This window comes from Primulina tabacum, chromosome 1 (assembly GCF_025594145.1).
Source record: "Primulina tabacum isolate GXHZ01 chromosome 1, ASM2559414v2, whole genome shotgun sequence".
Taxonomy (NCBI): domain Eukaryota; kingdom Viridiplantae; phylum Streptophyta; class Magnoliopsida; order Lamiales; family Gesneriaceae; genus Primulina; species Primulina tabacum.
The window spans coordinates 2,513,817-2,530,360 of NC_134550.1; the positions used below are offsets into that span (position 1 = coordinate 2,513,817).

The 16,544-nt window shown below is 33.2% G+C and overlaps 1 protein-coding gene and 1 long non-coding RNA gene across 5 annotated transcripts; one reads left to right on the plus strand and one right to left on the minus strand.

Moving 5' to 3' along the window:
* On the minus strand, positions 1-1,602 carry LOC142515893 (uncharacterized). Of its 3 annotated transcripts, XR_012811723.1 has the most exons (3): positions 592-1,590; positions 235-441; positions 1-137 (listed from the first exon to the last, which is right to left on the minus strand). It is a non-coding gene; the product is annotated as an uncharacterized LOC142515893 (long non-coding RNA). The 3 variants fall into 3 exon arrangements; XR_012811729.1 differs by having other exon boundaries at positions 1-438; positions 592-1,602; XR_012811717.1 differs by having other exon boundaries at positions 1-441; positions 592-1,602.
* Positions 1,603-13,799: 12,197 nt separating this feature from the next.
* Positions 13,800-16,402, plus strand: LOC142507221 (ADP-ribosylation factor-like protein 2). Of its 2 annotated transcripts, none has more exons than XM_075619497.1 (6): positions 13,800-13,946; positions 14,379-14,489; positions 14,619-14,729; positions 14,895-15,057; positions 15,693-15,773; positions 16,134-16,402. In XM_075619497.1, the coding sequence occupies exons 2-6, from the start codon at positions 14,425-14,427 to the stop codon at positions 16,269-16,271; spliced, it is 558 nt and encodes a 185-aa protein (XP_075475612.1). In that variant the 5' UTR covers positions 13,800-13,946; positions 14,379-14,424; the 3' UTR covers positions 16,272-16,402. The 2 variants fall into 2 exon arrangements, with proteins under 2 accessions (XP_075475612.1, XP_075475615.1); XM_075619500.1 differs by having other exon boundaries at positions 13,806-13,946; positions 14,362-14,489.
* Positions 16,403-16,544: the final 142 nt, after the last annotated feature.

Below are 16,544 nucleotides of genomic sequence, written 5' to 3' on the forward strand. Positions count from 1 at the left end.
TGTATCAATGTACCAAATGTATTTAGTTTAAAAACTAGCAAACAATCAAGTCTTGTAAAGCAAAACAAAAGCAAACTTGTGACGCATCTTCATTCTTCAACCATCTTATCTTAATCAAAATCCAATATTCGTGTCACCTGCAATAAAAATTCATATATTCGTATGAATGAAATAAAATTAAAGAAACACAAAATAAAGAGATTAAAATTTAATTCAAACTAGTGAATATCATACCAAATGATAAACCTGAAAAATTATTATTTATCCAAATGCATCCGGCAGAAACAATAAAATGTAAACTGCCAAAAATATTTGTTAAGTTCAGAATCCTCAAAAATCGCATCCTGGTTCATCCTCGTATATAAAACTGCTAAAAATAGATCCCATCGGTCCCCTGGAGCCTGCATTTGGCGCATCACTGATCTCTTTATCTATTTTCTTCTGCCATCAGTATGGCACCCAGGAATAAAGACAATAACAAAGGTAAATAATAGTGTAAGCACAGATAGTTTGGTAAAAACGGAAAAAACAGAAAATAATTCTTCTCACTGTTGCAGAACCAGCAGCCCAAGAAGGATATAATTCACTTACAATTATAATGTACTTTTCCATTGCTTCTTCAGTAGGCATAGCACCGAATTTTTGCCATGATTCCCTGTCATTCAAACAAACAAAAAAACATATATTCCAATGGTCAAAGATTTCCAGCATCAAGGAGTCCAGAAAACAAGCATCAAACATGTGCACCAAAGCCACCCGTGACTTGGAGTTGCAAGGTAATCTACATAAACGATCACTAGGAAAAAATGATCAAATCCATACAAAGACAAATGAACATATCAATTGATGATTAAAAGTCATGAAGAAAAATGCAAAAGCAACGAAAAATACATTAAAAGGCTGAAATTCTTCTAACTCAGGCATTGACTTCAGAAAAGAGAACAAATATCAGTCACAAACTTAACTATTGAAGATCAACAATTATTTCGTTGCCGTATGCCTAAGAACAGATTATTTCTATTCTATCTTCCGTCCCAGGCCTTTTAATTTTCTAAAAGACAAACTCAGGCTTGATCAGTAAATAATGAAAAAAAATAGTAAAAATAAAAAGTAAAAACGAATCAAATAACAATTGAAACTTTCAGAAAATCAAATCTATCAGTTTCCCCACATGTGACAACCCTGTGAATTAAGAACTCATGCCTAATCACATGAGCATGTATAATCAATCAAAAGAAACAGCAAGAAAATGAAATCATAGACTATTTTACAGCCATGTATCCCAGTTTTAGGCAGGATGCTTTATTCCTTCTTATCCTAAACCCAAATATAAAGAAAATTCAATAAAACAAGATTTTTCTCGCCCACAAGAATTCAGTGTCTTCTTCACCAACAAAGACTAGCGAGAAACAATCAAAATTTGTGGGGCTTGGCTGAGTCATAACAAAAGAAATCCACACAAAGATGATCAAATGGTCTGGGTGGCACTCGGCGGCAGCTGGCGTGGTGAGGGAGAGAGCCAAAGGAAGTAGCTTTTGTTCATTAATCGGGAATGATAATGGGGATTTGGGCGTGGGTCTCCAGCTTTTCTCATTTTCTCTTTTAAATAAGTTTTTTTTTAGCCAAAAAAATGGTTTTTTACAACGTTTTTTCACATTATTAATTTTTTGGGGAAAATAGATAAAATTTGAAGATTTTGGAGTCGAAATGGATGCAAGCACCGCGTAGAGAGGAGGGTAAAATTTTGGGGAGAAAAATAGATAAAATAAAGGTGTAAAATTTTGGGGAGAAAAATAGATAAAATAAAGGTGTGAATATTTGGGTTTGATAAAAATTGGATAAGGGAAAATAATTGTTTCCCTTCATGTAAAAAATGACATCAATTAAAAATGTCACGATAACTAATATGTTTTTTATTTTACACATTATTAATTTTTATAAGTGTCATTATTAAGTATTTATAACAACATTTAATTAAAAGTATCTACAAAAAAGTGTCACAATAGCAATTTATTGTTGTAGTGACGTTTCAATTTAATTATTTCATGATGAGTACAAAGAAACAGATATGAATGTAAATCCGAAAATGTCACGTGATGCAATGTCTGGAGAGATTTTGATATATAGCAAATTCGAAAAGCACTGAAATCCATGGAAGAACAAGAAATAGAGCAAAAAATGAATAATCGAATTATAGAGAAGATATATAAAATTTATCATAACGTTTTAACATATATATATATACAAAAAAAAAAAATCATCGATCTCGATTTATTATGCAACAATGGAGTCCCACCAAAGGTGTGCATGCAAATCGTATGGATGAAGCTGATTAATTGAAAAGAAAAGCGTAGTTGTCAAATGTCAACGAACATAAATTTGATGCATTCTTTTGTCTTCCAACGAAGCAAATCCTCAGTATTCCCACGAGAACGTTATTCCAAGATCATCCTTCTTTGGCGACTGACTTATAGCATCGCGTGAATGATGAGATTCCTTGTCTGGAAAAATTACTTTTCGGCCCATATCTTGAGTGAATAATAATAATAATTTTGACATAGAACAATATTTTTTATAATTCAGGTCGGGTAGAATATTTGTTTCATAAATTGACTCATGAGACGGTCTTATAAGAGTTTTTATGAATTAATTTTAATATTTTCTTATATTTAATAAAAAAATTTATAAAAGACATTATATGTTTACATCAATATTTTTTAAAAAATCATTTGAAAACGTATTACACAATTTAAAGTAAAGAAAGAAACATTAAAGATATTTTTAAAAAAAGTGGAGCGTAAATAACACTTTCTTAAATGTTTGTATTGATTTATCATTTCATTTAATTTCGATTACGGTTTTAGATTTTGTGTTACTTTTATATATTTAGTTTTCCATATTATCTAAAATATTAAATTAACTAAAAAAATTTATATGATATTATTTTTCTCAATTTTTTAGTGAAGAATGACATCTTAAATTTTTGGTATATTAAATGTTCATACATCAATATTATTATTATTATTATTATTATTATTATTATAACTTTAATATAAATATTTTTAAAAATGTTGAAAAAATGATTTCAATTTTTAGTCAAAATTTTCATCGAGTAAATTTTTTTTATTTTTGAAAAATATTTATTTATTATTTCAATTTTTATAAACAAATAATATATGTTTTTTAATATGTTTTTATTAATAACAGTTCCACTCAATCAGTATATTGAGTGTAATGATAAATAAATATAATCTCAAATAGTATAAAAAAATATTATATAATCTTAAATATACTGATTATATCATTAATTTCACGTAATTATTTAAACGCTCATACTTACTAATTTTAATACCATACATCACACGGTTGATATACTAGTGAACTAACAAATTGGGCATTTTGGGTTTTGGAGGGAAAATTGCATATGTGACATAATACTGATTTACACCTAAACATATAACATTAATTGTTAATTAATAAATAAATTAAACCTAAAAATTATTTAAACATAAGCAATTTTATTCACATACGCAACATTAAATAGTAATTTTATTCGATTTTATTGTGCAAAAATGGGATAGCTTTTGTGGAAATTATGAATTGATCCGAATTTAAGAAATTCGGTGAAAAAGGATCAAAAACAAAAATAAAATCAAAATTATTGGAGTAAGACTAAACTTTAACAATATACAATCACAAATGAAAAAAATAACATAATCAACTTATAGGAAGATATACGTAGCCCGATTAAATATAAGCACATGCATGGCTAGAATGAATTTATTGGGCTTGGATCTGGTCATTTCTGAACAGGGTTGGGAAAAATATCGAAATTTTCAATAAACCAAACTTATTATATCAAAAATACTGATATTTTTGACACACCGAACATTTTCGGTATGATATGGTAACGATACTGAAAATTTCAGTGAATATTCGTATTTGGTACAACGAAATAATATTTATAAATAAAAATTTATTATTATTAAATAATGAAATTATAAATAAAATAAAAAAAATTATGGTTAAAAACTCAAGTGACCAATTTTTAAAATTATTTGTATTCCCAAAATTCAAAACCACCGTATCCCTCATTTTCATTTTATAAACTAAAGTGTTTTTTTAGGTAGACGGTATAATAACGATACGATATCGACATCTCGGTAAACCATACCAGAATTTCGGTATGATATCATTATAATTTTTTTAATACCGAAAATGTTGGTACGATATATGTTATGAGGAAAAAAAATTCGTTATACCATACCGAATCACATCTACTTCTGAATGTTTTTTTTTTTTTCCAATTTATTACCTTGGATACTTGTAGATGTGTGTTTCATATTTGGTTTAAATATCAGATTAGGGTTTATTTAATTTTTTATATTCGATATACTTTTCTTCGTGGAAATTTTCAGGCCGTGATTACAGCATTCGTAGAATCTGGTAGCATAATACTTGATGTATATATATTAATTATATATATGATTGACCTCAGCCAGATTTTGATTCTTCAATCTGTTATATATAAATGACTTATAACTCATTGGTATCAAAGTCTCAAGTTTATGACATCTCGAGTTTGAGATCCAATTTTGACAAATTCCTCCCACGAATCAAAAGAAAATGGACTAGGATTTACCTAGTGCCTTCATAAAGTACTATGCTTTTTTCTTTCAAGTTTCAATTACAATGCTAATTTGGATAAGTTAGAGTTTGCGCCAAAAACCCTAAGAAATCCCTTGTTAATAGCAAGTATTTAGACTTATTTAATAAATTATTAAAAGTTTTAAAACATTAAATTCTTACTTAGCGAAAACTATATTTCAAAAGATATATATATATATATTATTAAGTTTTATTTTTCAAAATAATCTAAAAGAAGTTTAATTGATTTAATATTTAAAATACATTCGTAGTAGATATAGTTTTATAAAATCAAGTTGAAATCGACATCCATAAAGTATTTACTATGAACTTCTAGATGCTGAATTTTTTAAGCTTACCAAAATGAGTCGTTTTGGTTACATTCTTTAAAAATTTAAGTTGTATAATTATCAATTTTTTACATAGTACACAACATCTTTATCATTGTGCGACTCTTCGAACATTCTTAAATTATTGACAAAACTTTGAGTTAATTAATTTATATTTTCAAATGGCTGATATCTGATTATTTTGTGAACCATTGATTCTCTAATCTTTGTTAATATTGATTTTGAAAAATATTCCCCATCTAATCAATTTTTTTATATAAAATTATTTCTCAGTGTAAGGTGCCCATCGGTGATGCCGTATCTTCTGAATTTTGCTGGACAACCTGCAACTTTCAGCCACAGACAATAAAGAATACAATATGATATGTTAGGATAAAACGGGCTCAGACGAACTGATTTTGGCCTCTCCAAATACACAGTAAACCAAGGCGAAGACCACAAAGGTTTCCCGATCAAAACCCCAGTTACTGATAACCAACTTCTCCCTAAGCAAATAGCCCCTAAGCAAACAGCTCAACACACATAGTAGGCAAACTCAATCAAGGCGAGAAACGACACTGATCGAGACAGCACTAGGAAGAAGACAGCAGCTACCAATCTAACCACACTCTCTCGTATATCGCTTTAGGGGTATAGAGGAAAGAGAGAAGAGAATGACTCACATACACAAAGTAAAGAACACTGCACACCGAAGAAGAATGGAACGTACATCGCACAATTCAAGCTACTGCCTTTTCTCAGAAAGAACTCACGCTACGCTCCACTCAAGTCGGCTGCACAAGCTGAATCCCTAAAGAAACGTTAGGCGGCCCTCTGTTATAAAGAATGGAAGAGAGGCTATTAAGCCCTACAGCCCAGATGTGACAAAAAAGGGCTATTGTAATGGGCTTTGGGTTTTTGGGCTTGGTAAGAGTTGGGCCAAAACCCAACATTTCTCCACCTTTCGGCCCAACGCTGGTTCACTGGACAGGAAAGTCACCTACAGTCATCATCATTGCCCCACTTGCTGAAAACACAAAGTTAGTACAAGTATCAATTTATAGCAAACACCAAGTAAGTTACATAAAAGAACATAAACCGAACACATCAGTCAGAAGTATCAAAATTTAAAATTTTTAAACAAGATCTGAATTTTTCAACAGACAAACACTTAGTTCCCATATCAGCAGGATTGAATTGAGAAGGAATTTTTTCAAGATAGACTATGCCTTTTGCAACCACATCACGAATGCAGTGGAATCTAACATCAATATGTTTAGTTCTATCATGAAAAACAGGATTCTTACACAGTTGTATACCAGACTGGCTATCAGAAAATACTACAACTTCACCTTCAAGAAAACCAATTTCAGAAATAAGACCTTTCAACCAAATAGCTTCTTTTAAAGCTTCAGTGACAGCAACATACTCAGATTCAGTGGTTGACAGAGCAACAATGTGTTGTAATTGAGATTTCCAGCTAATACAAGCACCACACAATGTAAACACATAAGAAGTTGTTGATTTTCTATTGTCTCTATCATTTGCATAATTAGAATCCACATATCCAACCAATTTAACACCAACATCAGATTTTGAAAATTTTAAACCATGCTTTACAGAACCATTCAGATATCTCAAAAGCCATTTGACAGCTAGCCAATGGTAAACACCAGGATTAGACATATACCGACTCAAACAACTCACAGAATATGCAATATCAGGCCTCGTGCTAACCATTAAGTACATGACAGAACCTATAGCATTTGAATATGGCACATTCTTCATGTTTTTAACATCAAAATCAGTTTTAGGGGATTGCTCTTTACTTAGAAAAAAATGACCAGCTAAAGGTACGTTGACTGGTTTTGCATTCGACATGGAAAATTTACTCAAAATTTTCTTAACATATGTATCCTGATTCAACAAAATGACAGAACTTTTTCTATCCCTATAAATGTTCATGCCAAGAATACGTTTAGCATCTCCTAGGAATTTCATATCAAATTTAGCACTCAAGCAATTTTTGACATGATCAATAGTTTTCACACAAGGACTAATCAATAGCATATCATCCACATAGATAAGCAAGAAAACATGAACTTTAGCATTGTGTTTGAAATACAAGCAATGATCATAATTACTTCTAGTAAAATCGATAGAGAGCATGCATTCATCAAACTTTTTGTTCCATTGCCTAGGAGATTTCTTCAATCCATACAAAGATTTCTTTAGCAAACACACATGATCAGGATACTTAGAGTCAACAAAACCATCATGTTGCCTCATAAAAAAATTTTCATCAAGTTCACCATGTAAAAAAGCAATTTTAACATCTAATTGTTTTAACTCCCAATCAAACTGAGCAACAAGACCAAGCATAATTCTCACAGTAGTAAACTTTACGACATGAGCAAATATTTCAGTATAATCTATCCCTTCCTTTTGAGTAAAGCCCTTAGCCACTAACCTAGCTTTAAATCTAACAGATTCACATTCATTCTTGACCTTAAATAACCATTTACAGTCCACAACAGAACAATTTTCAAGTTTAGGTACAAGAATCCAAGTGTTGTTAACATGCAGTGAGTTAATTTCTTCATTCATCGCATTTAACCATTGCACAGAGTTTTCAGATTTTAAAGCTTCTTCATATGACTTTGGTTCAACATTATCAATTGACTCAAACACACTAAATGCATGAGAAGTCATATGAAAATCATCAAAATGTTGTGGCTGCCTAATATTTCTTTTAGATCTATCCCTAGCCAATTGATAATCATTCAAATCACTAAGATCAGTTTCAGGAATATTTTCAGCAATTTCTCCATGCACATCAGCATCAACTTGATTATCAAAACAGTTTCAGACAGATTTTCAGGTACATCATTCACATCAGGAGCATTCTGCACATTTTCAGAATCATGACTTGGACCAAGTAAATGCTCCACCTTGTTTGGAGCAGTGGCAGGTTCAGGAGTAGGTAAAGGAACAGATAAATAGGGAAATTCAAACTCATTGAAAACAATATCCCTACTGATTAACACTTTAAAACCAGGTTGGTCCCTTACCCATAATCTATAACCCTTAACCCCATCAGGATAACCAAGAAAAACACATTTCAAAGACCTAGGTTCAAGTTTGTCATTTTTCTGATGCACAAAATCAGAACAACCAAAAACTTTCAAGTTTGAAAAATTAATTTGCGTACTAGACCACACAGATTCTGGACACTTACCATCCAAAGGCACAGAAGGAGAACTATTTATCAAATAAGCAGCAGTACAAACAGCTTCACCCCAGAACTTTTTTGAAAGACCAGAACTTGCAAGCATACACCTCACCCTTTCAATTAAAGTTCTATTCATACGCTCAGCTACACCATTTTGTTGAGGCGTATAAGGGATTGTCCTATGTCTTTGAATACCAGATTCAGCACACAAATTGTCAAACAATCGATTACAAAATTCAAGACCATTATCAGTTCTTAGAATTTTAATTTTCTTACCTGTTTGATTTTCAATCAAGTTTTTCCAGTTTTTAAACTTCTCAAACACATCAGATTTGTTTTTCATTAAGAACACCCAAACTTTTCTTGAAAAATCATCAATAACAGATAGAAAATACTGAATTCCACCATGCGTTGGCACACTAGCAGGACCCCACACATCAGCATGCAAATACTCAAGTATTTCATAAGTGACATAGTGTTTGGGAATAGGGGAATTTGGAAACTTAACTCTGGACTGTTTACCCAGAACACAAGAATCAAAAAATGGCATACAAGACAATTTATCACTACCAAAATAACCATCTTTGTGCAAAATTTCAAGACCTTTAGAACTCATGTGACCTAATCTTTTGTGCCACAAATCAGTTTTGTCACTTAAGACAACATTCACAGAATTTTGCACACAATGTTCAGATGCAGCATGACAAACATACAAGTTTTTCTTTTTGACATCTTTAAAAACCACTAAAGACCCTTTCATAATTTTCATAACCTCATTTCCCCATCTACCTTGGAAACCATCATCTTCCAATGCAGCACATGAAATCAAATTATGACATAAATCGGGAACATGCCTCACATCTTTCAAAGTTAACACATAACCAGAATCAAATTTCAGTGATACATCACCAAGACCAGCAACTGACACAATTTTTCATTTGCCATTGAAACAGACTCATGATTCACTTCTTTATAACTAAAAAACAGATTTTTAAATGGGGACATGTGGAAAGTGCACGCAGAATCAACTAGCCATTCATTCTCACACAAAGAACTTGAATGCACAAAATTCACCACAGACACATCACATACCTCAGTCACCATAAAAATATCACCCATGTTTTCACTACCAGAAGCCATATTTGCATGGTCATCATGCTGATTTTAAAGTTTTGGTTTTGGTTTTGCTTAGGCCTAGAACACTCTTTAATGTAATGACCAGTTTCACCACAATTATAGCATTTTCTATTCTTGGGTCTTGACTTGGATCTCGCCTTACTCTTACCTCTATTTTTAACAAAAGATTGGTTGTGGTTGTTTGAAGGTTTTTGATTCTGAAATCTATGTTGAGACATTCCTCTAACAAACATAACCTCACCAGAATTATTACCACCCTTATTGGTTTTTAAATCTATCTCTTTGCTTTTCAAGCCGTTCACAACAGTTTCTAAACTTACCTGATCTCTACCATACTTAATAGCAGATTTAACATCACTGTAAGAATCATGTATGGCATTTAAAAGAACAATAGGGGTGTAATCATCAATATTCTTATCTCCTGTTTGCTTAATATCTTGAACTAATTTGGTAAACACATCAAGATTTTCATCAATGTCCTTGTTTAAATCAAGTTTGAACGGGAAAAATTTCTCAAGCAAAAACAATTTACTGGGCAACGAAGTTTCAGTATAAAGTTCTTCTAATTTTTCCCAAAGTTCCTTAGCCGATTTTAGTTTACCAACTTTTCTTAACATAGAGTCAGACAAGTTCAAAATTATAGACGAATAAGCAAACTCATCCATTTCAGCTCTTTTTTCAGGAGTTTCAGCAGCAGAATATGACCAGTCCATCGCTTTGAAAACTCTTTGTTGTACCAAAATACCTTTCATTTTCTGCTGCCATATTGAAAAATATGTTTTTCCGTTAAAAGGTTCGAGATGATATCCAGTCATAGCCATTTTCAAAAAATCTCAACAGTTTATCAAAAAACAACAAATTTTCACACAAAAAAATGTAAATCACACAAGATAAAAACGAACACAGCGGAATCATCTTTTAGCCATGGAAATGAAAACACAACAGTAAAGAACAAGCATATAAGACCTAGCGTTCTACCAGCAGCAAATCCCAGCACATAAATCCGCGGCAAGCGGTTACGCTACTAAAGCAGTAAAAGAGGTTCCAACCAATATACCAGAGCGAAACCCTAAGTAAGAGTTTCAGATTCCGACAAACCGATGGCGACGGCGGCGGCGGACAGCAACCAATGGCTCTGATACCACTGTAAGGTGCCCATCGGTGATGCCGTATCTTCTGAATTTTGCTGGACAACCTGCAACTTTCAGCCACAGACAATAAAGAATACAATATGATATGTTAGGATAAAATGGGCTCAGACGAACTGATTTTGGCCTCTCCAAATACACAGTAAACCAAGACGAAGACCACAAATGTTTCCCGATCAAAACCCCGGTTACTTATAACCAACTTCTCCCTAAGCAAATAGCCCCTAAGCACACAGCTCAACACACACAGTAGGCAAACTCAATCAAGGCGAGAAACGACACTGATCAAGACAGCACAAGGAAGAAGACAGCAGCTACCAATCTCACCACACTCTCTCGTATATCGCTTTAGGGGTATAGAGGAAAGAGAGAAGAGAATGGCTCACATACACAAAGTAAAGAACACTGCACACCGAAGAAGAATGGAACGTACAGCGCACAATTCAAGCTACTGCCTTTTCTAAGAAAGAATTCACGCTACGCTCCTCTCAAGTCGGCTGCACAAGCTGAATCCCTAAAGAAACGTTAGGCGGCCCTCTGTTATAAAGAAGGGAAGAGAGGCTATTAAGCCCTACAGCCCAGATGTGACAAAAAGGGCTATTGTAATGGGCTTTGGGTTTTTGGGCTTGGTAAGAGTTGGGCCCAAACCCAACACTCAGAAAAAAAAACATTATTTTGTAGTTAATTAGATCTAATAAATGATTAAAAATATAATTAGATGGTAGCTCTCATAAATTTTATTTAGTGTTTGATGGGTAATGACCCAATTTAATTATTCAATTCATTATTGAGACTCAAATTAATTATAAAGACCCAAGCCCGCTATACACTCCAAAAAAAACTATAAATAAGAGAGGATTTTGATTATTCATGAGGAGATAATTTTATGCTTAAAATTTTAAGCTCTCAATTAACATCTTTAAATTTTTTTCTGACTTGAGCGTTGGAATGTCTACGCCGAGCAAACACCGACGCCTCTGACGTTTGTTTGTGACACAGGTGATAACCCACAAAGATTTCTCTCCACAAGCTACTTGAACCCGTTTACGAACTAGCTAGAATATCCTTCAACTATTATATGAATTCGTTTACGTAACCTACATAGTAATCCGAATAATCACAATTTTTAGCTACATCAGTGTTACATCGAGAATGTTAGAAAGATTATCATACACATTATAGAATCATCTTTATACAGAACCTCGGATTCGTAGATTATTTTACGGGCAAGGGATGTCTTACAATAAGAAATTAAGAATTATTATTTTCTTATGTATTGTTTCACTCAATTATTCTAATTAATTGTTAATAAAGCGCATGATGAAGTATTGCTGCCATTTCAAAGATCCATCAACCGAACCGGTTTCCGCCAGCGCTAGACCATCGTCGACCACCAGTTGCAAGGCCTTGAAAAGGATGGCAACATGGTTGCTGAGCGGAGTCTCGGTTGCATTCTTCTCCTCATTAGAGCAGTGTTCTTGTGTCCACGTCGCTACCAAAGACGTGGATACGGATGGTGGCGGCTCGCCGTTGGTTCGTGACATCGGACTCCCGGAGAGTGACGTCATAAGTACGGCCGGCCGTGGGGAGGAGGACTGTATTGTTGAAGTGGGTTATGATGATAACTAGCTATATGATTCCGTACATTTATGAAGTGAATGGGTTTCTGATGTTTGTAGAATTCTATTCCATTTTAACAAATTTTTTTTTTCTTAAATCAGTAGAGATTAAATTGGGTCTGTCGATTAGTGAGAAAAACAAATGATAAATGTGGATTGTGAGACAATCACCCTCTTATATGAGAGTAGATTTTTTATGAGACGGTCTCACGAATCTTTATCTGTGAAACGGTCAACCCTACCGATATTCACAAAAAAAGTAATACTCTTAGCATAAAAAGTAATACTTTTTCATGGGCTGTCGCACAAAATGCGACCCGTGAGACCGTCTCACATAAATTTTTTCCTTATTCTAATACACGAAATGATGCTATACAAATTAAATTTTAGATGGTTGGACTTTTATTTTTGAAAAAATAAAATTGAAATTTAAGTTATAGAAAAAAATATCAATGCATAGAATAACTAATTTGATGTCACTGTGTGTTTTTGATAAATTAGAAACAATCTTATTCTCAAATGACAACAAATTACATTTTATTCAATAAAAAATTAATAATAACGTATTCTATATCTAACATATCCTGATAAATTTTGTTATCCATATCTAATTTTTGAAATTTAAAATGATAGTATCATCCATAACATATAAAATTATTATACAAAACCATTTTAATTTTAGACAAAATTTTAATTGAAAAAGGCCATTAGTATTAATTAATTGACAATATCATGTAATCTCTCGTTTGCATTTTCTCAACGTGAAATTAGAACAATCTTAATTTTCAAACCACCTTACTTACGTTAAATAAAAAAATTCAAATTAATTTTCATTATTTTATGTATATCTTTCATGATCAACTATCAATATATCGATATCTTTTTTTCTATCAGATCCATAAATTTTATCTGACCCTGTCATAGTATGCCCGACTAGAGTCATCGGATACCCAACCTGTTTGGTAAGATTATGGGCCTAAGGCTAAGGCAACAGGGCCCGAGTAAAGGCTCAACTGGAATCCAATCAACCGAATGGAAAGTAAACTTACTCGAGTTCCAGTCACTCTTGCGGTCGGTAAGAAAAGAAAAATCCCAATGAAATTGGGATAGAATATAATGAAATTTATAAATTACAAAAAATAAAGTAAAATCGGCGCGAATATGTATTTTAAGAAACTTACTCTACCAGAGTTATTTCCATATGCAAGACTTGTATTGCTAGAGTTCTTGTTGTACAAAGTAAATTATTTCAACTTTATAAATATCAGATAGTCCCTAAATTTTAGACACACTCATTTCTTACTTGCACACCAAATTTTTCTCTCCCGACAGAATTAAGCATTCACACACAAAAAAAAAAGTCCATTTGAATCTGAATTGATTGGGCTAAATTGTTTTTCTCCCTCGCTATGTTTACGTATCTATAACTATGTTGTGTAGTATTGTAAAAATTGATATTTTTTTGTAAACTAATCATTTTTTATGGGAATGTTTAGGTGACAAATATCACATCAATGTCACGTCGGATGCACGGCAATTTCTCACCAAAAATAACTAATTAAATATGACATAGTATAATAATTAATAATTTATAAAACTTGACTCTGTCGTTCCAAAATAACTACACAAAATCAGATCAAATTCACGCCCGGTACCCAAATGATTAGAAAAGCCCAATTTGACAATCATGCTTTACGACCCAGCTAAATAAAGATCCGACCCATATGAGGCTGCAAGATTCAGACAATATCAGCAGCCCTTGACCCCTCGTATCGGAGTAATTTCTCGGGACTGAGAGATCAGCTTGCTTGTTCATTGATTAAGCAATTTTCCGGTAAAAGTCATAAACTTTTCTATCATTCTTATCATGCTTCAATGCGGATAGCTCTGAGTTTGTAAATTCTGTTGTTGTGTTCGCCAATTTTTTCTGATTTGTTTGTGTTCTTTAGGAACTAGTCATGTTGCATTTCTGTTTAGTTCCTATGGTCATGAGTGACGGGTTTGAAGGTAACAACTGTTTGATTAAATGCTTGTATGCGAAACCTGGGATCATATAAATTTGACCATGTGCTTCTACTGCATGTAATTTTATGGTCAATTAGGCGTAGGCCAGTTGTGCGGGGGGTGGGGTTGTGAAGATGGCGAAAAGAAATGCAATTACTCGACCTGCCCATTGATTGGGCTGATTTGTGTTGGTCCTACTCTGAATTCATTTTGTGACCTAATTATAAATATCTTGGATCCTTTAGTTTTGCACGTGGCTCAGATTCAGAGTCCCGCTCAGTGTTACTTCACCAACTTGATAGGCAATAATGGGTCTACTCAGCATCATCCGCAAAATCAAGCGCAAAGAAAAGGAGATGCGCGTTCTCATGGTGTATGAATTCTGAACCTACTCCTCGTTTTTCATTTTTTTATCTGTTATTCGGGAATTGTAGGTTTATTTTATTAATCTTTTGATCTTAATGCCGATTATTTGTTTCTGTGTTTTGTTCACTTGCTGAAGGGGTCTTGACAATTCGGGAAAGACAACAATAGTTTTGAAAATCAACGGCGAAGACACCAGTGTTATCAACCCAACACTCGGCTTCAACATCAAAACCATCAATTACCAGAAGTATGTTCTTATTGTAAGCTGTTAATTGTTGAAAATTTATGTTAGATTGATTGCAATTCTTTTGATTTTTGCTTACATTTGATGCTAGTTTCCCAGGAAAACGGTAAGGTTTAGTGTGTGATTAAAATTTAATATGCTTATGGACAAACGTGGTGTTAATTGTAGGTACACTTTAAATATATGGGATGTAGGTGGGCAGAAAACCATTAGGTCCTATTGGAGGAACTATTTCGAGCAAACTGATGGGTTGATTTGGGTGGTTGATAGTTCAGATATTAGAAGGCTGAATGATTGCAAATATGAGTTGGATAATCTTTTGAAAGAAGAGGTATGTTCTCTCTATCCTGTGCATTGTTTATCCCATCACTTGATGGCTTTTAGTCCTGATGATATATTGAGTTTTATATTTTGGTTGGTTCCTGCATTTTTTAGTTTTCACCCTTGTTTTTGTAGCTGAAGTCCATAAAGTTATGGAAATTGGCATTTTCTTCAAATATGCAGCCAAAAAATGAGATATTTTTTCTACTATGGTATTCTTGATGGCACTTTGGTATTGCTGATGTTGGATTACAGCTATTGCCGCATGTTGCCTTCCTAGTGATGCACAACTATTGTAAATATGTTATAAGGATGCAATAGCAGGCCTGCTTGAGTTGATAGATAGCTACCTTTGGCACGTGACAGCGATTTGCATGAAATATCATGGCTTATGTACTGAACCATGCAAATCAGCAAATATTTTGGATTGCATCATTTCTTACGATTGTGTTTTTTCATCAAAAACATCCTTGAATGCTGATGCAATACACAGTTTATTTATGATGTTTGGTTAATAGGTTTCACATCCTATGGAGAAGAACGGCGTCTAAAAATTAAAGATAGAGCTCCCTTGATAGTGCATTTTAATCTTTCGCCCTTTCCACCGCTTCTTGTCTTCAACACCTGATTTTCTGTTATTTGCAGAGGCTATCAGGAGCATCATTGTTGATTTTTGCTAATAAGCAGGATATACAAGGTTCTCTGTCACCAGATGAGATAGCTAAGGTAGTGAGATGATGTATTGAAATTTAAGTTCATTGTATATTATTTATTTATTTGTTTGAAATGTTGATTTGTTTATTGCATACATGAAACAGATTGTGCTACTTTTCTTGTGAAATGTCTCGATGAAACTCAACTCTTTTGTGAAGTGTAGTCTTGCTTTAATGCCCTCATGCGACAAATAAAATAATGGATTATATATTTTATTGCCCAATACTGCTCTTGTTGCTAATGACCTTTTATTCAACTCGCATAGTTTTCTCTCTGGCACGATGGAAACAAATTTTTTACTTCACTATATGAAATTCTTTAAGTTTCTGCATGAAATAAAATTTAGTTTAAGTCTACATATCCTTCATTCAGGTGCTCAACTTGGAAGCAATGGACAAAACCAGACATTGGAGAATTGTGGGATGTAGTGCATATACTGGGGAAGGACTGTTTGAAGGATTTGATTGGTTGGTTCAAGATGTTGCCTCGAGAATCTACGTACTCGATTAAATGATGCTCGGAGTTGGACTGAAGATGTATTTGCAAAGACTTTTCCAAATGTATTGACATGGCTCTTTCACACTGTGTTGCATTCTAACTGTTTTTGCTAAACTAGAGAGTGTTGTGTTTATTGAAATTAACTCGATTGAGATTCTATGTTTTATAAAAGGTTTCCGTGGCAACCAAATGTCGTCTGCTTCATGTATTGCCCTAAAGAGGCCAAGAATCCAAAATTCACTCAAATATCAGTGTGCAATTCTCCAGTTGTAAATTTTGATTTAA

Bases quoted from the DNA above. Each gene is read 5' to 3' on its own strand.
- LOC142507221 (XM_075619497.1), top strand. From the start codon at position 14,425: ATGGGTCTACTCAGCATCATCCGCAAAATCAAGCGCAAAGAAAAGGAG. The intron at 14,490-14,618 runs GTATGAATTCTG...CACTTGCTGAAG, and splicing joins GAGATGCGCGTTCTCATGGT to GGGTCTTGACAATTCGGGAA. The intron at 15,058-15,692 runs GTATGTTCTCTC...TGTTATTTGCAG, and splicing joins ATAATCTTTTGAAAGAAGAG to AGGCTATCAGGAGCATCATT.